Source organism: Tursiops truncatus, chromosome 6 (assembly GCF_011762595.2).
Source record: "Tursiops truncatus isolate mTurTru1 chromosome 6, mTurTru1.mat.Y, whole genome shotgun sequence".
NCBI lineage: Eukaryota > Metazoa > Chordata > Mammalia > Artiodactyla > Delphinidae > Tursiops > Tursiops truncatus.
The window spans coordinates 50,706,032-50,728,728 of NC_047039.1; the positions used below are offsets into that span (position 1 = coordinate 50,706,032).

General features: G+C 36.3%; 1 protein-coding gene across 5 annotated transcripts in view; it reads right to left on the minus strand.

The window, feature by feature from the left end:
• Window positions 1-22,697, minus strand: part of CCDC171 (coiled-coil domain containing 171) — a 361,756-nt gene that overhangs the window by 40,089 nt on the left and 298,970 nt on the right. For all 5 annotated transcript variants that reach the window (XM_073806109.1, XM_073806110.1, XM_033858077.2 and 2 more), the window contains one exon: window positions 10,467-10,619. In XM_073806109.1, the coding sequence (XP_073662210.1) occupies window positions 10,467-10,619 (153 nt within the window). The remainder of the gene's footprint in view (window positions 1-10,466; window positions 10,620-22,697) is intronic.

Here is a 22,697-nt window from a genome sequence, read left to right on the forward strand (position 1 = left end):
ACTAATTGATTATATAAGTCAGACTACTAGATAGTTCTCAGACAGGTAAATTCAGTGATGAATGAGCATAACAAAGGGAACCCTTAATTCTGCCAACTGAGAGATGAACTAAAAAACCAGATGGAGTCAGGATATGCCTCAATGCCAATGATAAAGAATTTTTGCTTTCATGAAGAAAGTGTAGAGCCAAAATATGTTTTGGGTCAAGCTATGGTCTGACCTTATCTGTGTGTTGGAAAGATAACTGGCACTAACGTGGCAGACAAGATGGAAGGGGAAAATCTACATATGGGGAAATGCATTGGAAGACCACTGCAATAACCCAGGGAAAACTTAATGTGAACACAAGGGTAGAAAGGAGAGACTGGGTCTAAGAGATCCTGTGGTGGTGGAAACATTAAGACTTAGCAACTGATTAAATACTGGTGGTGGAGGGAAAGTATGTAGAACAAATGTTAAGGGTGCTACGCTGGGCTGCGAGGTGAATAGCTGTGTCGGACACAGGGAACATAATGAAAGGAGAGTTTGGGAAAATGGGGATTGGTAGAGTTAGGTAACATGTTCAGTTTGGGACCTCAGTGAGTCTGAGGTTTTTGCAGAAAATCAGAATGGAGATTTCTGAAAATCTAGCAGGTGACTGAAGCCTTCAAAGAAATCAATTTAGTAAGAAAGATCAAATAGTAGAAGAGATGCTCAGCATATTTAGTTGCCACCACTCTGAACAACTGGTAGGACTATTGAGAGCATTAGATTGCCAAACTGCCATCTCTAGTCTCTACAGCTTAATTGCTAATTGATTTACATGATCAGAGTTGGAAATTTTCATTCTTGCCACTCTTTGCTCCACCCTTGTAACATTTCATCACTGAAGAACAGAATTATATACATATATTTATTACATATAAACATATTTTATATTTATACTTATATATAAAATATATCTAATATTAAATGTTTATAAAATGTTATATTGGGTTGGCCAAAAAGTTCGTTCGGGTTTTTGTAACAGCATACCAAAAACCCGAACGAACTTTTTGGCCAACCCAATATATCAATTATATATGTATATACTTAATATATATATAAATATAAAATTTATAATATCTTGCCCCTACAGTCACTATACAGATATCTTTTATCATAAAAGTAGCTCCTCTTAAACTGCATCATACAGAAACTAAAAGGCTAAAGAAGAGGTGTGAGGCCAGTGGAATATACATTATTATTATCTCTAGGCCCCTGTTTACTGTACAAAAAAAGCTTGAGTTTCTGGACTATGAAAAACCTTTAAAAGCTTGGAAATTTGTGTCAAGGATCAAGGAAAATGTTTGCATATTGACTGGGCTGTCCCACCTTTTGATGTTTTTGTTTCCCTTATTTAACTATTAGTATCCAAAGGCCAGAGCTGGAGCTCATGATTAAAATGTGGAAGAATTTAATGAGCATCTAAGTAAGCAATATTTAGCAAAAGGGTAAAACAAGGACTGTTATGATATAAAATGTCAGTGAATTTTAAGAATTAAATGGAAAAAATTAAATGTGCAGTTGGGAAGAGTAAATACATAAAGCAAAGGGGGTAGATGTTTTCCAGTGCCATTAATGGAGACGTATGAGTCAGAGGGCTTCTCAGAAAGCTGAGAGTCACAGCCACAGTGCTCCTCCACAAGTCTGCATCATCTCTCACCATTCTCCACCTGATGCACGCTGCTCAAGTCATACAGACGTCTTTCCATCCCTTCAGCATTCCGTGCTTTCCCTTGTCAACTCCTCCTTAACCTTCCTTATCACAACTAAGATCTCCATTCCTCAACTAGACCACCTGAAGCCAAGGTCAGATCCCCAGTTATGCGCTCTCATAGCACTCTGTGATTCCACTTTAACGTCATTCTTTTAATTATCTGTATAATGGTTGTAGTCTCTACTACACTTGAAAGCCCTTGATGGCACAGATTTGTTTTAACCCACACTGCAGTCTCATAGGAAAGCACCAGACAAGAAATCAGAGGCCTTGTTCTAATCTGATTGGGTTCTAATCAAAAACCTGGGAGTAAGACTCGAGAATCTGTACTTGATACCACTGAACTGCACTGCACAGCCTGTCTCAACAAATTAAGGCTTGGTTTATGGCTCATTTTTAAAGATTATTTTTCTTGAAAGATTAAAAACCTCAATAATAAACATCAGGAATCAACTGAGATAAAGTAAACTTTATGAAAACAATTTACCTAGAGTAAGTTACTTAAATTCTGTCAGTTTCTTTAGCCATACAATACTAACAAACAATACTTCCTCTCGCAAGAAAATGTAATAAAAATAAATGTGACAGAATTTTAATTGAGAACTTAAGATAAAGGGGTCCTTTTTTTTTATCTTAACAGATAAAAATAACATTAACCAAAGTATCTAAACCCTTCTGCTTGATTAACAATATAACACCACTTGACAACTATTGAATCTGACATAATCTGAAAAATGATGCAATGATCTCTCCCCCGCAATATACTAAATGGAATGCTCCTCTGATTTGTCACTCACTATTTTCTCACAAATAAAGTACTGTAGAATCAAAAACATACTGCTTAAACATACAATGGAAATGAGGCAGATCAATACTGTAGCTTGAAGCACCATAACTCACAGCAAAGTATTTGGGTTTGGCATTCTATGTTTCACAGACTGAAATATCATGTGTTTCTCCACAGTTGTGGGTGTGCCGGTCTCCAAACAGCCACAAGTAATTGGTTCTGACTGCTGTACTGTTCTCTACTGGGCTGTACGGGATTCAAAAGCTCTTTACTCAAAGCTCTTTCTCGTTACTATTACTCAAGATAAAAGCTCTAGAACAGCCCTAAGTTAATGGGTCAAAGACCAAAATGCTGAAAATGTTAAAGTCCTGGCAAGTATACAATTGATGAGAACTCTTAGATGAACTCCAGCATCACTATTACATGTTACTGAACAAAAAATGAAAATGTCACCTAAAGGGGGATAAAGCTTTGAAAGATGACTCTTCATATCTACCATACAATCCAGCTCTCTCTATGCATCACCACACCATGGTATACTAAGTTTTTTCTTAACTAATAATGAATATTTATTTTTATTCTTATCTAGTGAAATGGTAGAAAATTTAGAAATGAGCATATACTGACTTTCCTAAGTTGATTAACTAAGTGATAACAACAGCAGCTAACATTAATACTGTATTTAGTATTAAATGTGCTAAAAGCACTGATTTAAGTGTTGTTTTAGATCTTTTGCCTACTCATAAAAAGATTTCCTCATGCTTACATATACTTCCTAAAGCTACAAGTATAGCTTAGCTGTATGATATATATGTAACTATCAGAAAAATTTGTACATGTAGGGAAGCAAATCAATATTTACTGAGGATCTACCAATATGCCAAACGCTGTATCTTTGTTTAATCCTCACAACAATCCTACAATGTAGGGAATTTCACTTACATGTTACAAACACTGAAACTGATGCTTAGAGTATTGTGTGGGTAATAAGTAAGAGTGCCAGAAAGCACCCCCAAGTCTGCCTGACTCTAAAGCTATATATGAGGGGAAGGAGGTGATGGTAATTGAAGCAGGTACTGGAGCAGACAGCTAGATCATCTGAGGACCCAGTAATGGAGTTTTGAGAATGGACCAAAATAACAAATACAGAGACCAAATAAGAACATCAAGAGCAAAACAGTCAGAGACAGAATCAAATTAGGTTATAAAGTAAGAAGCAGGGATTGGATGGTGCAAGAATGGATTTGCAAACATGTGAAGGTAGGGTTTGGAGTGACTGCTGCAAGCAGTCTTGGGCTCCAGCGGGTACAGGCTGTTTGGGTGAGTTGGATGTCTTTGATTCAGAGGGGGAATGGAACTAAAATAACAATACATTTCTATTACACAAAAAAACTCATTATATAATTTAATTCATTAAATATATGTACTACGCATGAGGCCTATTCCTCAAATCAAAATAAAGCAAAGATTTTTTACTGCTCTTCTCCCTTAACAAGGTGTCAAATTGCTAGACATCCTTCAAAGACTCCTGCAAACATTTCATCTTCTCAGTACCTTCTTCTAACAATATTAGGCGGAATGAACTCCTCCCTCATCTATGTTCCCACATACTTTATACATGCCTATTTTTAGTATTGATATTTGCTTATGTGACCATTTCCCTTGCTAGAAGAGGAATTCACAAAAGCAGAGATCATATCTTCACCTTCATCCCCATAAGAGAGCTAAAATGGTAGACAAAAATCCAAAAATGTCAATAATTATATTAAACTTAAATGATCTAATCACCCAGTTAAAAGCCAGAGATTGTCAAATGGATAAATACAACAAAACCAGCTATATCTTTCTACAAGAAACCCACTGTAAATATAAAACATAGGTTAAAAGAAAAGAATGGGAAAAGATATATCATGCAAACACTAGTCAAAAGAAAGCTGGAGTTAAAAAAAAAGAAGTAGAAGAAAGCAGCAGTATGAAAAAGGTCATAATTGAAATTATAAAAATGGACAGTATAGTGGACAGGGTCAAAACCAGACTGCAGGAGGCCTATTTTAAGAAGATACTGAAACATATTTAAGTCATTCCTGTCTTAGAACTCCCTGAATCCTCTGAACACTCCACTCCTGTTTTTCACACTTAATAGCTAAATCTTTGCGACAGATGTCTAAATTCACTTCTTTTGTTCAACTTCCACTAATTTCGCCACCTCTTGATGAAAGAACCTTTGTTAAGTTTACCAAGGGCCTCCATGCACTAACTCCAAAGGCCATTTTTCAGTCCTCATTTCACTTGCTTTTCAGCAGTATATGACACTACTGGCATGTCACCCTTCTTGAAATTCTCTCTTCTCATGGCATCATACTTCCTTGGTTTTCCTCTTCCCTCTTTGCCTGTTCCTTCACAGCTTCCTTTGCAACGTTATCCTCTTGTACTCAGGCATTATATGCTGGAGTTTTTCAAGCTTCATTCTTAGGCCTTTTTCTCTTCTTACTCTATAAACCGTCCCTATGTCGTCTCAGTCTTGCTGATAGCTTCAAGTCCTACCCGTATAATAGTGACTTGAAATTGTTATCTCCAGCTTGGCTTCTTCCTTGAATTTCACATCAAGCAGCCTTTGTGACATCTCCAGTTGGATGTCTCAGTGGCACCTCAAACCTAACATACTCAAAATTAAACTCACAATATCCCCTCCTGTTCCATTGTTTCTCTCTCGGTAAATGAGATCATTAATCCATTTCCAAAAGCAAAAACACCTAGGAATTGTTTGACACACCCCTATCTCTTGTTCTTCACATTCAATTGTTTCTTCACACTACAGCCAAAGTGATCTTTTAAAAAAAGCAAATCCAAGCATATCACTCCTTCTTTAAAGTTTTTCAATGACTCTTCCTTTGCTCTCAAAACAAAGACAACAAAGTCTGACCTCTGCCCTTTTCTCCAGACCTTTCTTATCTCAGAGTACTCTTGCCTTTGCTCTCTTTATTCCAGCCATACTGGTCTTCCTCAATTTCTTCAATTTCTTCCTCCCACCACAGAGCCTTTGTAAATATCTGTGCTCCTCTCCTCCTGATCTGGAACACTACTCTCTTCCACCCCTGGGTACCTTATACCCAGTCTTCAGATATTAGCTTAAGCATCACTGACCCAGAAAAGGCTTTACTGATACCTTAGTCTAAGGCAGGCTCATTTGTTTAAAAAAACTCTTATACACTTAAGTTCTTCTCTTTCGGTGAACTTATCCTATAAGTAATTACACATTAACTAGTGTGATTACATGAAAAATATTTACTTTCACTATTAGGTTTTAAGTTCATGAGAGTGAAGACTGTCTGTTTAGGTTCACATGACATCCCCAGGACCAAAACTAAGCCTGTCACAGACCAGATGCAGAATAAATACTAAACTAATGGGTGGAGAAAAGAATTAACACACAATAATACAAAGAAGGCAGAGCTCAACTAAGTAGAGGCCAGAGAGCCAATGAAGAAAAGTCGATAACAAGAGAAACAAAGGAGATGAGTATTTAAAGAAGAAAGTAGTTGAAGCCTCAAATGTCTGAGAAAGATGAAAGGAGATGAGAAGGAACCAATGGATAGGCAGAGCAAGCAGAAAATTATTGGTGACCTTTAAGAAAATAGTTTCAGTAGAATGAGCACATAGAAGAAGAAAGTATAGACTGCTTTTCAAGAATGTGTCAGTGAAAAGAGGGGCAGACAGGCTGCAGAAAGGGCAGAGAGCTCAGCCACCGGAATATACTGATGGTGATCATAGAGCAGGAGTTACATGCTCAAGGTTACAATAGGAAGCAGAACAAAATGACACAGTTTGAAACTGAAGATGTTATGTTAGTAAATAATCTTTCCCTGTGGTGCAATCCAATTACTTTCTATAAATATAATGGTAGGGCTTCCCCGGTGGCGCAGTGGTTGAGAGTCCGCCTGCCAATGCAGGGGACGCGGGTTTGTGCCCCGGTCCGGGAGGATCCCACATGCTGTGGACCGGCTGGGCCCGTGAGCCATGGCTGCTGGGCCTGCGCGTCCGGAGCCTGTGCTCCGAGGTGGGAGAGGCCACGGCAGTGAGAGACCCGCATACCGTAAAAAAAAAAAAAAAAAAAAAAGATGTAAATATAATGGTAATAAAAATAATAGCTAACTTTTTTTGGATTATTCACTAAGTGCAAGGCAAAGTGCAAAGTACTTTAAGACTTCTCACTACCTTTTTTTTTTTCCTTAGATTCCATATATATGTGTTAGCATACGGTATTTGTTTTTCTCTTTCTGACTTACTTCACTCTGTAGGACAGACTCTAGGTCCATCCACCTCACTACAAATATCTCAATTCCGTCTCTTTTTATGGCTGAGTAATATTCCATTGCATATATGTACCACATCTTCTTTATCCATTCATCTGATGATGGACACTTAGGTTGCTTCCATGTCCTGGCTATTGTAAATAGAGCTACAATGAACATTGTGGTACATGACTCTTTTTGAATTGTGGTTTTCTCAGGGTATATGTCCAGTAGTGGGATTGCTGGGTCATATGGTAGTTCTATTTTTAGTTTTTTAAGGAACCTCCATACTGTTCTCCATAGTGGCTGTATCAATTTACATTCCCACCAACAGTGCAAGAGGGTTCCCTTTTCTCCACACCCTCTCCAGCATTTATTGTTTTCAGATTTTCTGATGATGGCCATTCTGACTGGTGTGAGATGATACCTCAATGTAGTTTTGATTTGCATTTCTCTAATTATTAGTGATGTTGCGCATTCTTTCATAGGTCATGAAGAACCTAGGGTTAAGACGGGAATAAAGACACAGACCTACTAGAGAATGGACTTGAGGATATGGGGAGGGGGAAGGGTAAGCTGTGACAAAGCGAGAGAGAGGCATGGACATATATACACTACCAAACATAAAATAGATAGCTAGTGGGAAGCAGCCACATAGCACAGGGAGATCAGCTATGTGGTTTGTGACCACCTAGAGGGGTGGGATAGGGAGGATGGGAGGGAGGGAGATGGAAGAGGGAGGAGATATGGGAACATATGTATATGTATAACTGATTCACTTTGTTACAAAGCAGAAACTAACACACCATTGTAAAGCAATTATACTCCAATAAAGATGTTAAGAAAAAAAAAAAAGACTTCTCACTAGACCTCCCAACATCTCTATTAGAGAGTAGTATCATTATCCTCATTTTACAGATGAAAACCTGAGACCCAAGCCACCTGATTAGCAACTGACAGAAGCTGAATTGGAATCCAGATGTATCTGACTTGTATGACAGGTCAGATATACTATTAATTGGTTAACCCGGTATCTATTCATTTCTCATTTCCTTGTCCCTTGACTCATTATAGCTCAAGGTGGCCACACAACCCATTTCCAGCTGATGGAATATAAGTGGAAATATGTTTGGAACTTCCTTGGAAGGCTTTTTCTCTTTTAAATATATAAACATTTAAATATACTTTAATATCTGTTATCTATTAAATTTATATTAAAATTTCTAAATATTTAAAAAATAAATGTATGGTATAAAAACTTAAATATTTTCTAAATGGAAAGCCTTGCAATGCTTTATCATATATATAAAACAGGTATTGCTGGGCCATCCCATTCCTCTGACTTGAATGTGATTCCAAATCCTAGAGCTGGCTTCCATCTTATGACAATCAGGGAGTGGCAGAGAAATTACAGAGAAGCTGAACTACTAAACCGATGACAATAGTCACCTACTTCTAGACTTCTTGCTGTATGAGCCAAAAAAACTGTCTTAAACATGTTAGTCAAGTTTTCTGTTATTTACACTTGACTGTACTTCTAACGGTTGTAATTCCAAAGCCCATGCTCTTATCTACCAAACTATATATATAATATATATATATATATATATATATATATATATATATATATCACCTCTCATCTATGAAATTAAAAGATTAACCTCTTTGAGTTCTTAAGTAGTTCAACTTAGAAAATGCGTATTTAAATGTCTTGAAAAATAGAAATTAGTATACAAATTTATTATTGTTTTCAAAACAATGATTCTCAACTAAGGGAAGAGCCTGGAGAGCATATATCCCATAGAAACATGGGATTAGGCAGCAGTGTCCTAGAAGGACACATCAGAATCTGATGGGGAAAATTTTCACATTACACACATTCCCTTTTGAGAATCACTGCTAGAGTGAACCTCCTCTTACTAATAAGATGATGAGCATATCCCGTAAATCTGTTCAGAAGGTTGAGAAGTGGAGCTTTATTATGATAGTGGGGGTATTAAGCACACCTCCATTAAGACATCAATAGCTTAATAACTGGTAAAAAATTTTTGAACCCATGGGAAACAATCCCACCTTACCAAACTTTCTCAGAACATAAGCAATTATTTTTATATGAATAACAGTAATAAACAACCAATAATGGTATGACCCAACAAAGCTGACATAGTATAATGTAATATTAACCAATGGGATCAGAGAGTTAGCAGGAAGAAATGTAAATGTGTTTCAGAGAAAGACTAGAATGAATTCCAAATACTTACTCAAATCTTTATAAAGGTTTCCTCTTCATCTTGATTTCTCTTATTTGAGGTCAAATTTACTACTCTCTCACTAAGAAATTAACAAAGTAATTTTAAAAATTGAACTCAACTGAATCTCATCTCAGGTCCCAAATAACTAGTTTGTTCATTTATTGGATTAGGTCCCAGTATGTTTCATTCAATAACCATTTGTTGAACACCTACTGTGGGTCAGACTATTCTTGGCACTAGAGTGCCTTTACAGCTGTGAAGAAAATAACCAAAATAGCTTGTCCTTATGGAACTTATATTCTATGAGGGTAAGGAGCAAACAGACAAAAAGCAAATAAATAAAATACAATATACGTAAGCTGGTAAGTGCTGTAGTGAAAAAAATAAAGCAAGGAAGGTAGAAGGTAGATAGGCAACATGGGGTGAGAATGAGACAGAGCTTGTAGGGTGGGGGAGGGTTAGTGGTTGCAGTTTTAAATACCATGGTCATAAAGCTTTCATTAGGACGCTGACACTTGAGCTATGACCTGAAGGAGCTGAAGAACCAAACCACAACTATGCATCTATTTGCTTTAATGCTAACTCTTTTTCTGTTGAATATATCATTTGAAATTGGTCAACAGCTAAATGGCAAAATGATACTGTTTTTCCTTACAAGTCACCCAGATCCATTCTAATCAAACCAAACAGGGAAAAAAGACATTCTAATTATTGGTAACCCTCTGAATCTCACTGTTGAGATATGTTGACATACCTGGCTTTTGAGGAGAAAGTTTAAATGTGTATTTTATTCCTTTATGTCACAAATATATTCATTTTTTGATACTCCCCAAACACGTATTTCAAATGTAGAAAATTTTGTTTAGTCTTAAATGAGCCCAAATTTCATCATGGGCTAAAATTTTAAGACATAAAATGACTGCTGAAACTGAATTTTAATCATATAGATGAATCACAACATGCATCTTTAGCTGGACATGTATTATGGATAAGACTAGCTTTCTACAGAGAATAATCACATGTTCTAATTACCATTCTGGTTATACGCATAATTAATAATATTCTGTCTTAATGGGACACACTGAATCTTCAGACAGTTGCAAGCTTTAACTATGCATACTGCCAAATCCAACTGTCAGCTGCACTGCCAAACACAAAGGAATCTTGATGTAGTGCTTTAGCATTGATAACAATATGCATATCTTTATACATGATACAATGGAAAAATTAATTGCTTTTCTTCCTTCAAAATTTTCTCCACACTTAATAATTTTACGTTGCTTGATTGATTACTCACCCTAAATTATATATACTGGTGAGCGATCTTATGAACAACAAAAACATGAATGTAAATGTGACCCAAGATTCAAAGAAGAAAAAAATATTGTAGGACTTACTGATTGTAAACTTTCATTTTCACGTAAACAAGCTGTGTGAAGTTCTGATTTCAAGGTTGCAATGTGACTTCGATGAGATGTCATCTCCTTTTCTAATGTAGCAATTCTAGTGCTTGCAAGCTGGTAGACATCCACGAAACTTTTAATCATAGCCTTAAGAAATAAAAATAATGCCACATACAAATAAAGCTGTCCCCAAAGGAGAATTTCCATAATTTGAAAGCAAAATCATTAAAATTTTAAAATAAACAACTTTTCATCCTCCTTTAAAATAATAAAGCTAAACCTCACATTTTATATTGAGAACCGTGACTATTTTAAGAAAGTCTGGGAGAAAATAACTGAGACTTTTTTCCAGAATATTTATTTAAATAAGGTGTACTTTGATCTATGTGCTTAAAGTTTAGAATGCAGTTTTTAAAGATGGCACACTATTACCTTTGTAAAGTTAAATTCAAGTTGCAATTTGACCTAAATTTCAATCTTAAGACACACAACAGATGGATGTATAAGCAAGATATTTCAAAATGAGCTCAATAAAATTTTCAAACCACCTAGAACACAAATGTTTTGAAACAAAAGGAGCTGAACTAATCCTATGATTTTTTAAGAGTAAATAATATGATTCCTATATTGTAAGAAAAGCATAATTATTTTCATTCATATAACAGAGGAACATCCTTGCATTACACTGGATATAATAAAATAAATAACATAAGCAAGTGCTGGTAACTTTTTCTCTTCCCTAAGTAGTGTAATATTCGGGAGAATTGTTGGGCCTCTGTACCACAGTTTAATCATATTTTGTAGACTTTTGCTTCTAAAGCAAGCCGTAGTGAATTTTAAGTCCAAGAATACTATTACACCTTTGAAAGACTAAAAAGTCTTTCAAAATACTTCAAATACAGTAAAGTAAAATCAAACATTTCAAAGACATATTCAAATATAATTTTATGTTATTTACAAGAAAACCATGTTCCAACTGCAGCCACAACTTAGAACAATGGTAGACAGTCTGAAAATTTCCAAATTATATTCAATCTGAAGAGTCTGGTTTGAGAGGGCTTTAAGAAACTAGATATTTGGGCAATTCTGAATGCATATGAAATAATCTGGTGAACAAAAAGTAAGAAACAACATACACAATGTCTGAGAAAAAGAAGTAGGTGAGTTATTTGTAGTTAAAAGAAAATTCATAGCTTTTTGCCTAACAAATTCCTATTTGCCCTCAAAAACCCAGTTCAGAAACCACCTCTTTAAAGAAGGCTCTTTTGAGCCCAAAGGCAGTGTTAACTTCTATTCTGGTTCTCTGTGGGTCCCTCATGCTTGCTTCTACTACTGCATTTATTGCTTTGGCAGAAATGCATTAATTTACATGTTTATAGTCACTACACTAAGGAGCTACCTAGGCCAGATATTGTGTCAAATCTAATCATCTCTGTATCTTCAGGGATGGCTTGAATGACTGACAGGAAGGAAGGAAGGAAGGAAGGAAGGAAGGCAAGGAGGGAGGGAGGGAGGGGAGGGAGGGAGGGAGGGAGGGAAGGAGGGGAGAGAGAGAGACTGGAAAAGATGAAAAGCCACATTAGTCATATTCAGTTTGGCAAAAAATACCTTATAGAAAAGGATGAAGATACTTGGGAAAATATAACCTTAACACTCTAGTGAATAAATTACTACCCATACTTTATTCAAAGTCGAAAAAAGAAGCAAAAGCATAGCTGTAGGCATAAAAAGATAAAGTACACAAAAGTTCATTCTATTACCCAACACTAAATAAGCATGGTACGACCTCATGTTTGGGAACATCTCACATGTCCTAACATTCCTCACCTTGAGTCATTTCAAGGTAAGCTGAGGGCTAATACTAACACAAAATATGTCCCTGGGTTTCAAAAGTAGATAAAAATCAGAAATTACAAAATCATATCTGTTTCTTCCTACACCAAGTCTCTCTCTACTTCTGAAAATTCACTTATCTTCTCCACTGAGATGGTGGACCAGGAATCACAAGTCCTATTTTTTTCTGGTTCTCAAGCTGCCACTTACTTAGCTTTATCTTGTTGGGCAATGCCATGTCATCTCTCTGAGCCTCCACCTCCTCCCTCCATAAAATGGGAAGAAAAGTCAATTTTTTTGCTTATTTCTAAAACTGTTGTGAGGATCAGATAGTTAAAAATCTAATACAGGGCTTCCCTGGTGGCGCAGTGGTTGGGAGTCCGCCTGCCGATGCAGGGGACACGGGTTCGTGCCCCAGTCCGGGAGGATCCCACATGCCGCGGAGCGGCTGGGCCCGTGAGCCATGGCCGCTGAGCCTGCGCGCCCAGAGCCTGTGCTCCGCAGTGGGAGAGGCCACAACAGTGAGAGGCCTGCATACTGCCAAAAAAAAAAAAAAAAAATCTAATACAAAGCCATTCTCTTAACCCTTCAGCTACATTGCACCTAATATAAAAAAGCCCTCTAAAAATGGTAAGCTAGTAAATTTCATTGTAGTATTACCATTGTTCTATTTTTAAATTCTCCACTAAGATCTTAATGAGACAATCTGTGATAGGTGGCTTGTATACATGTGTTCCTGTTATATAAGGACCTAAAGTGCATAAAATGCATGAAAACTTACATAAAGCCTTATTTAATAAAAAGAAGAAAGTACTCTTCTATCAATAATAGGCTCCTGGATTATTATCTCAATGTAAGTCATAATAGAACTGGCCTCTAATATATAAAAAATTTCAACATTTAATAAGTTGTCCTGGGGCTTCCCTGGTGGCGCAGTGGTTGAGGGTCCACCTGCCGATGCAGGGGACAGGGGTTCGTGCCCCGGTCCGGGAAGATTCCACATGCTGCGGAGCGTCTGGGCCCGTGAGCCATGGCTACTGAGCCTGCGCGTCCGGAGCCTGTGCTCTGCAACGGGAGAGGCCACAGCAGGAAAAGGCCCGCGTACCTCAAAAAAAAAAAAAAAAAAAGTCCTATTTCTTAAATTTGGAGAAACACATTTCATGAATTGTCACATACATGATATTCTAAAAGGAATTATAATATAAAAGGAATTCCTTTAAATCTCTTTTTTAAAAAATAAAATTTTTTTGAGAAGTTATATCTGAATTTTTACGTGATGGATGGAACAAAAGTCATAATTATTTTGGCTCCTTCCTTGATCTGCTTTTAATAACTAAATTCTGATATTCAGTGCAGTATTAAGAGAAACCACATATTACTTCTTTATAACATTAAAAAGAATAAAATAATAATCTACTTTTTGCTTAGGATTTAGAGTCTTAAGCATTTAAAATTTTTAACGCAGTATTTGAGAGATGAAAGCAATTTTCTATAACACTTACTGTATAGGATATTTTTTTCAGAGCAGCAAAGGTAAGGTAATCAATACAGAAAGTATGTTTCACAGAACTAGTGTAAGTAAAATATACTACATGCTTCTAAAATGAAAACCTCCTTCAGAACTGAAAGGTAGGGAGGAGTGTCAGTGAAATCGTAAAGCTATTCAAAGAATCCACAGCTCTTTTGAAGAATAAAGAATGTTAACTTCCAGTATTAAAAAGTCATTCAAACTATGTTATAAAGGATGCCAGTGAAAAATCCAACTCTTTAATACAAAAGAAAGGTGCCAGCTTGGTAGAAGAAATGGAAATGACAGCTGGAATCAAGTGAGGGGGTACGAGGAGGAGTGAGTGAGCATCTCATGACCTCTCTATCAATCTCCTGAAGTCTAGCGCTATACAATACCCCTCACTCCTGTATTAAAACATCACACCTTTTTACATTAGGAAACAATGACAAAGCAGCATGATGCTGTCAAAAGCAAGCCCAGCACTTGAGAATATATCCCATGTCATCTTTGGCCCTTGGGATTTTGACTATACCATGCAGTGAGATATGAATCTCAGTAGGGTTTATCTAGTTATATGAGAAACAGAACAAAAAACAGTTTCTGGACAAAAATAGCCTTTTGTTTTAGAGATAATCTATTGTGTTTATAATCAGCATACCAAGATGAGAAAGTTCAAACATATAAAATTCCACATTCTATCTATTTCAAGGAAAAGCGTAAGTGTTTTAGAATACAAAAAATTCTGAGACACAAACAGGTGACTGTCACTTGAGGACTAGTATATTATTTATATAATTTGTTATGTACATATTATGTAGTTTAGACTGACTTCAAAATTGGACTTCAGGGAAAGTAGGAGCCTTGGGAAGCTGATGTTAGGAGAAGGAGCAATTAGTGGAAAATGTCATAAGGCCTAGATGCCAACAAAATAGTAAATTTTCTATTTATATTTTTGAGTAAGTAATTGGGAAGCAAAAACCTCTGACATTTACTTTAAATTTTGTAATTACGGATATACTTCATTTCTATATACTATATAAAGTAAGTATACCATGTAAAATAGATATACCAGATATACCAAATATGTGAAATATAATAAATCCCCATAACATGGGGAAAATGATTCCTACCTTACAAAGATTTTGTGGGGGTTAAATGAATATTAATACATGAAAAGACCTTAACTATCTGGCATGCAGTAAACACTCAGGTAAATGTTAACTATAATAATGACAACGATATCAAATTAGGAAAATTACTATTTTAACTCATAAAAGAAAGATTCAATATTTCTGAGGGGTATTATTGGACACATAAGTATTTTAAATACAAGTTATTCTACACATTGAATATATTAAAATTCTTTCAAAAATAAAGAATTTTAGAGGCTAATGAATATTTACTTCCTAACAACAAAACGTCCCATTGATAATAAAAGTTACTATTTAAAGAACAAAATAATGCCATTTGCAGTGACATGGATGGACCAAGAGATGGTCATACTGAGTGAAGTCAGAAAAAGACAAATATACGATATCACTTATATGTGGACTCTAACAAAAGGGTACAAATGAACTTAACTACAAAACAGAAATAGAATTACAGATGTAGAAAACAAACTTATGGTTACCAGGGGGTAATGGGAGGTGAGGGATAAATTGGGAGATTGGGATTGACATATACACACTGTTATATATAAAACAGATAACTAATAAAGACTTACTGTATAGCCCAGGGAGCTCTACTCAACACTCTGTGATGGCCTATATGGGAAAAGAATCTAAAAAAGAGTGGGTAAATGTATATGCACAACTGATTCACTTTGCTGTACACCTGAAACTAACACAACATTGTAAATCAACTGTACCCTAGTAAAAAAAATTTTTTTAATTAAAAAATAATAAAATAAAAGTTACTATTTAAGATGTCTTTCCTACGAATGAAAGTCTTAGAATGATAACATTCTCATAATTTTTAGTATTAAATTTTATTCCTTAGCACCTGGAATTAAAATTATTTTCTTCATTATCACAAAATTACTCTGTAAGGTTGCTCATTTAATTGACTTACTTTCATTCCAATATTTTATAAATGTAGGGATACAGCAGAGAATGAGGGTTAAAGCGTCTCTTACTAGTCTGCAAATAGCAACTACGTCCCCCAGTCAAGAGCCAGTCTAAGATCTGGAAATGGACTGTTTAGTTTGGATGTTGGGTTTCTGGTCCTGGCCCTAAATACTATTCACCATAACATTCCAGTACAAAGTTATGTAGGAAAGACTCAATCAGGATGGCAGACTGCCATCCACCTCCTTGCTTTACCACACAGAGTTGCACGTGTGTGTGTGTATATGTGTGTGTGCATGCATGTGCAGGCATCAAAGCTGATAAGAATGCTTTCAGCTGACAAGAATTCTGAGGAATTAATAAGAAAGAGAAAGTGGAAGAGGCCAGAAACAAAATTTTAGAGAAACCCTATCCAAAACACAAGCAAGAAAACACTTCTACAAAGGTGTAACCAAGTACAAGTGGGCTTGAAACTAAGCATAAACAGCTATGAGAGGAGGGAGAGGGCCTTAACTTGGCTTTATCAGTAGCCCTGAAACCTCTTACTCTCAACAAAAAGCTATTACTAATGATGGTTAGTGAAAGAAATATGATTGGATATGCTTTACAATTTTAAAAATCTTGTATAACTTTTTGTGATACAGGTATCCCTGCTCTTCGAAAGTTTGCCTTATGCCACTTCACTTTCACGAAAGACCTGCATTTGTACCTGTTTTCGATAACCGAAAGAAATCCGAAGAGGATTTTCGTTTTTACCAAAAAAGGCAAAAAGCAAAAATAGCGTTCACTGTTTGTTTTGCAGTGAGCCCTTTTGGAGGCAGCGCTCACCCAGAGCAGTGAGAGTCGCCCCTCCAAGCTCCTTCCCCGGGAACTACTCTCAGCATCTAAGCACCAAGTCCACACAGCTCTGAACTGTGTCTGTGAGCATCTGTGCTTTGTCTCCATTTATTTTGTTCATCCATTAGCAAGATGGGGCCTAGGGTAACTGCTCCTTCACTTAACACCATTTCAGCTTATGACAGGTTTTATAGGAATGCTCTGCTTTTGGATAGTGGGGAAACGTGTTTGGAAGTCTAATACTGAATCCTCACCCTGACCAATCCCATGACGTGGTAAATAGAGAAGATGCACTTGGCGAAAGTACACCACTGGTTGTGTTTATTAAATCATGACATGCATGTTTCAATCCTATCAATCAAGTAAATGAAGTTTTAATTAGAATTTTGGCTAAAATATTTCCAACTTCCCTGAATTAATCAACTGTTCTTTAAACTAATATATGTCCTGTTTTTATATTTTCACAAATGCATTTTATACTAAATACATTTTATATTTTTAACAAAAATTCAAACACATTTTTTGGTTCAAAAAATTTGCTTCTGAACTTTCTATGTGTATACACATATATGAATTTTTATAGATTTAGATCAATTTTGGAAAAATTCCAAAATTCTGGAAACACTTCCAAACAACTATTTTCATAATGCTCCATAAAACTCCTTCAATAAAGCAGTTCATTTCTTTTAAAACTTCTTGTGACAGAATGTGTTTTGTCTTGGCTTCTTTAAAAAAAAATTTATAGATAGAATGCTTTTGATAGCCACTTGCCAGCAAAGAAAAGGCCTACAGATTTGGAACCCTTCTCTTTATGCTACAGAAAAGCACATAATTCACACTCAAGTTCAAGAGTAATTTGAAGCATTTTGTCACAAGAAGAACAGCAAACCTTATATAGAAGATTTTAAAGACTACCTCTTATCTCATTGTAAACTACTGTAAAGACTAAACTATGAAAAATAATTTAATCCATAAATTACTCAACCATACAGGGTACATAAGAGTTCGTGGTGAAATACAAAGAAAGTAAATAAACAAGTGAGGACACCATTCTCAGCCCTGCTGCACTGTAGAATCCTTCCATCTTTTCCCAAAATACCTAACAGGAAATATTAATGTCTAAAAAAATGGACCAAGTGATGATACCAGTGCCAATCCATATCAAAGAATAAAAATTTTATCTCTTTATTAAAAAGAAAGGGAAAGTCCATTGTCTTGCATACCCACTGGGATGTATTCAGTCTCCAAAGTGAGTTAAAATGGAAAAAAAATTGGAGACTTCCATATATAGATTTTATTCTATTTTATATTTAGTTCTTTTAATAGACTACATTTTTTAGAGCAGTTTCAGGTTCATAGAAAAATTGAGTGGGAAGTACATAAATTACCCATATACCCCCTGCCCCTACACACCCAAAAACATCCCGCACCAGAGTGGTACATTTGTTACCATCAGTGAACCTACACTGACATATCATCACCCAAAACCTATAGCTTGCATTTGTGTTGACTCTTGGTGGTGTACATTCTATTGGTTTGGACAAAGGTATAATGACATGTACCCACCATGGTAGTATCACACAGAAGAGTTTCAGTGCCCTAAAAATTCTCTGTGCCTACTCATTCTTCCCTCCTCCCCAACCCCTGACAATCACTGATCTTTTTACTGTCTCCATAGTTTTTATATTGACTTTTTAATCTTCCTTTTAAAAATCTTTTAAAATCATACCTTTAAAATATTCTATATTTTTTGTTTTATGTTTAGAGCTTATTTAACAATAACACAAGTATACAATTTATAAAGGTATAAATATACATACATACATATATTGGAGATTCTGGTTCAAAAATAAAAGTAAGCCATCAACAAGTATGGAGAGCACTCCTCTGCATCATGGTGACTGAGCTAGGCAGCTCTTCCCCTACTGGTTGAAGGAGAGCGGCAACAGCTGTGTTTGTGCCCACAAACCAAAACAGAAAGTGGCCTAGAGTCAGAAGGGCACAAGTTGCTGGAGAGGGTGTGAAAAAAAGGGAACCTTCCTACCCTGTTGGTGAGAATGTAAATTGGTACAGCCACTATGGAGAACAGTATGGAGGATCCTAAAAAAACTAAAAATAGAGCTACCATATGATCCAGCAATCCCACTCATGGGCCTATATCTGGAGAAAACCATAATTCAAAAAGATACATGCAGGCGTCAAGATGGTGGTGTGGGAAGATGCTGAGTTAGCGTCTCCCCAAAACTAGGGTGTCTGCCAGCTGTTGGTGGAGGACCCTGACACCCAAGAAGATGGGAAGAACCCCCAAGTGAACCAGTCACTCAAGTCCAGGAAGCACAGAGAGTCCCATACAGGATAAACTCTAGGAAAAATACACCAAGACAAATATTAATCAAACTAACAAAAATTAAATTCAAAAAAATATATTAAAAGCAGCAAGGGAAAAACAAAAAAAATAACATACAAAGGAATCCCCATAAGGTTAGCAGCTGATTTTTCAGCAGAAACTGCAGGCCAGAAGAGAGTGGCAGGATATCCTTAAAGTGATGAAAGAGAAAAAGCCCTAACCAAGATTACTCTACCCAGCAAAGGTCTCATTCAGATTCTATAGAGAAATCAAAAGCTTTTCAGACAAGCAAAAGCTAAGAGAACTCAGCATCACCAAACCAGCTTTACAACAAATGCTAAAGAAACTTCTCTAGGCAGGAAACACAGGAGAAGAAAAAGACCCACAAAAACAAACCCAAAACAATTAAGGAAATGGTAACAGCAACATACATATTGATAATAACCTTGAATGTAAATGGATTAAATGCTCCAACCAAGGGCTTCCCTGGTGGCGCAGTAGTTGAGAGTCCGCCTAAGGATGCAGGGGACACGGGTTCATGCCCCGGTCTGGGAAGATCCCACATGCCGCAGAGCAGCTAGGCCCGTGAGCCATCTGCTGATCCTGCGCGTCCGGAGCCTGTGCTCCGCAACGGTAGAGGCACCAACAGTGACAGGCCCGCCTACCGCAAAAAAAAAAAAAAAAAAAAAAAAGCCCCAACCAAAAGACACAGACTGGGTGAATGGATACAAAAACAAGACCCATATATATGCTGTCTACGAGAGTTCCACTTCAGACGTAGGGACACATACAGACTGAAAGTGAAGGGATGGAAAAATATATTCCACGCAAACGGAAATCAAAAGAAAGCTGGAGCAGCAATACCCATATCAGATAAAATAGACTTTAAAATAAAGACTGTTACAAGAGATAAGGAGGGACACTACATAATGATCAAAGGATCAATCGAAGAAGATGTAACAATTATAAATGTTTATGCACCCAATATAGAAGCACCTCAATACATAAGGCAAATGCTAACAACCATGAAAGGAGAAATTGAAAGTAACACAATAATAGTAGGGGACTTTAACATCCTACTTACACCAATGGACAGATCACCCAAACAGAAAATAAATAAGGAAACACAAGCTTTAAACAACACAATACACCAGATAGATTTAATTGATATTTATAGAACGTTCCACCCAAAAGTGGCAGAATACACTTTCTTCTCAAGTGCACATGGAACATTCTCCAGGATAGATCACATCTTGGGTCACAAATCAAGCCTTGGAAAATTTAAGAAAACTGAAATTGTATCAAGCATCTTTTCTGACTACAACGCTATGAGACTGGAAATCAATTACAGGAAAAAACTGTAAAAAACACAAATACATGGCAGCTAAACAGTGAACTACTAAATAACCAAGAGATCACTGAAGAAATCAAAGACATTAAAAAATACACAGAAACAAATGACAATGAAAACATGACAACCCAAAACCTATGGGACACAGCAAAAGCAGTTCTAAGAGGGAAATCTATAGCAATTCAATCTCACCTCAAGAAACAAGAAAAATATCAAATAAACAATCTAACACTACACTTAAAACAACTAGAGAAAGAAGAACAAAGAAAACCCAAAGTCAGTAGAAGGAAAGAAATCATAAAGATCAGAGCAGAAATAAATGAAATAGAAACGAAGAAAACAAGAGCAAAGATCAATAAATCTAAAAGCTGGTTCTTTGAGAAGATAAACAAAATTGATAAACCCTTAGCCAGACTCATCAAGATAAAAAGGAAGAGGACTCTAATCAATAAAATTAGAAATGAAAAAGGAGAAATCACAACTGATACCGCAGAAATACAAAGGATTATAAGAGACTACTACAAACAACTATATGCCAATAAAATGGACAATCACGAAGGAATGGACAAATTCTTGGAAGGGTACAATTTTCCAAGACTGAACCAGGAAGAATTACAACATATAAACAGACCTATCACAAGTAGTGAAATTGAAACCGTAATAAAAAATGTTCCAACAAACAAAAGTCCAGGACCAGATGGCTTCACAGGTGAATTCTATCAAACATTTAGAGAAGAGCTAACACCAATCCTTCTCAAACTCTTCCAAAAAATCGCTGAGGGAGAAACACTCCCAAATTCATTCTACGAAGCCACCATCACCCTGATACCAAAACCAGAAAAAGATATCACAAAAAAAGAAAACTATAGACCAATATCATTGATGAACATAGATGCAAAAATCCTGAACAAAACACTAGCAAACAAAATCCAACAACACATTAAAAAGATCATATACCATGATCAAGTGGGATTTATCCCAGGGATGCAAGAATTCTTCAATATATGCAAATCAAACAATGTGATACACCACATTAACAAATTAAGGAATAAAAACCATATGATCATCTCAATAGATACAGAAAAAGCTTTTGACAAAATTCAATACCCATTTATGACAAAAACTCTCCAGAAAATGGGCACAGAGGGAACCTACCTCAACCTAATAAAGGCCATATATGACAAACCCACAGCAAGCATCATACTCAATGGTGAAAAACTGAAAGCATTTCCACTAAGATTAGGAACAAGACAAGGATGTCCACTCTCACCACTATTACCCAACATAGTTTTGGAAGTCCTACCCACAGCAATCATCAGAGAAGAAAAAGAAATGAAAGGAATGTAAATCACAAAAGAAGAAGTAAAGCTGTCACTGTTTGCCAGTGACATGATACTATACATAGAAAATCCTAAGGATGCCACCAGAAAACTACTAGAGCCAATCAATGCATTTGGTAAGGTTTCAGGATACAAAATTAATGCACAGAAATCTCTGGCATTCCTATACACCAACAACGAAAAATCAGAAAGAGAAATTAAGGAAACAAGCCCATTCACCATTGCAACAGAAAGAATAAAATACCTAGGAATAAACCTGCCTAAGGAGGCGAAAGACCTGTACTCAGAAAACTATAAAACACTGATGAAATAAATCAAAGATGACATAAACAGATGGTGAAATATACCATGTCCTTGGATTGGAAGAATCAATATTGTGTAAATGGCTATACTACACAAAGCAACCTACAGATTCAATGCAATCCCTATCAAACTACCAATGGCATTCTTCACAGAATTATAACAAAAAACCTTACAATTTGTATGGAAACACAAAAGACCCCGAATAACCAAAGCAATCTTGAGAAAGAAAAACGGAGTTGCGGGTGTCAGGCTCCCTGACTTCAAACTATACCACAAAGCTACAGTAATACAGACGGCATGGTACTGACACAAAAACAGAAATATAGATCTATGGTACAGGATAGGATGCCCAGAGATAAACCTATGCACATATGGTCACCTAATTTACGACAAAGGAGGCAAGAACATACAATGCAGAAAAGACAGTCTCTTCAATAAGTGGTGCTGGGAAAACCAGACAGCTACATGTAAAAGAATGAAATTAGAACACTACCTAACACCATACACATAAATAAACTCCAAATGGATTAAAGGCCTAAATGTAAGACCAGACACTATAAAATTCTTAGAGGAAAACATAGGAAAAACACCCTTTGACATAAACCACAGCAAGATCTTTTTTGACCCACCTTCTAGAG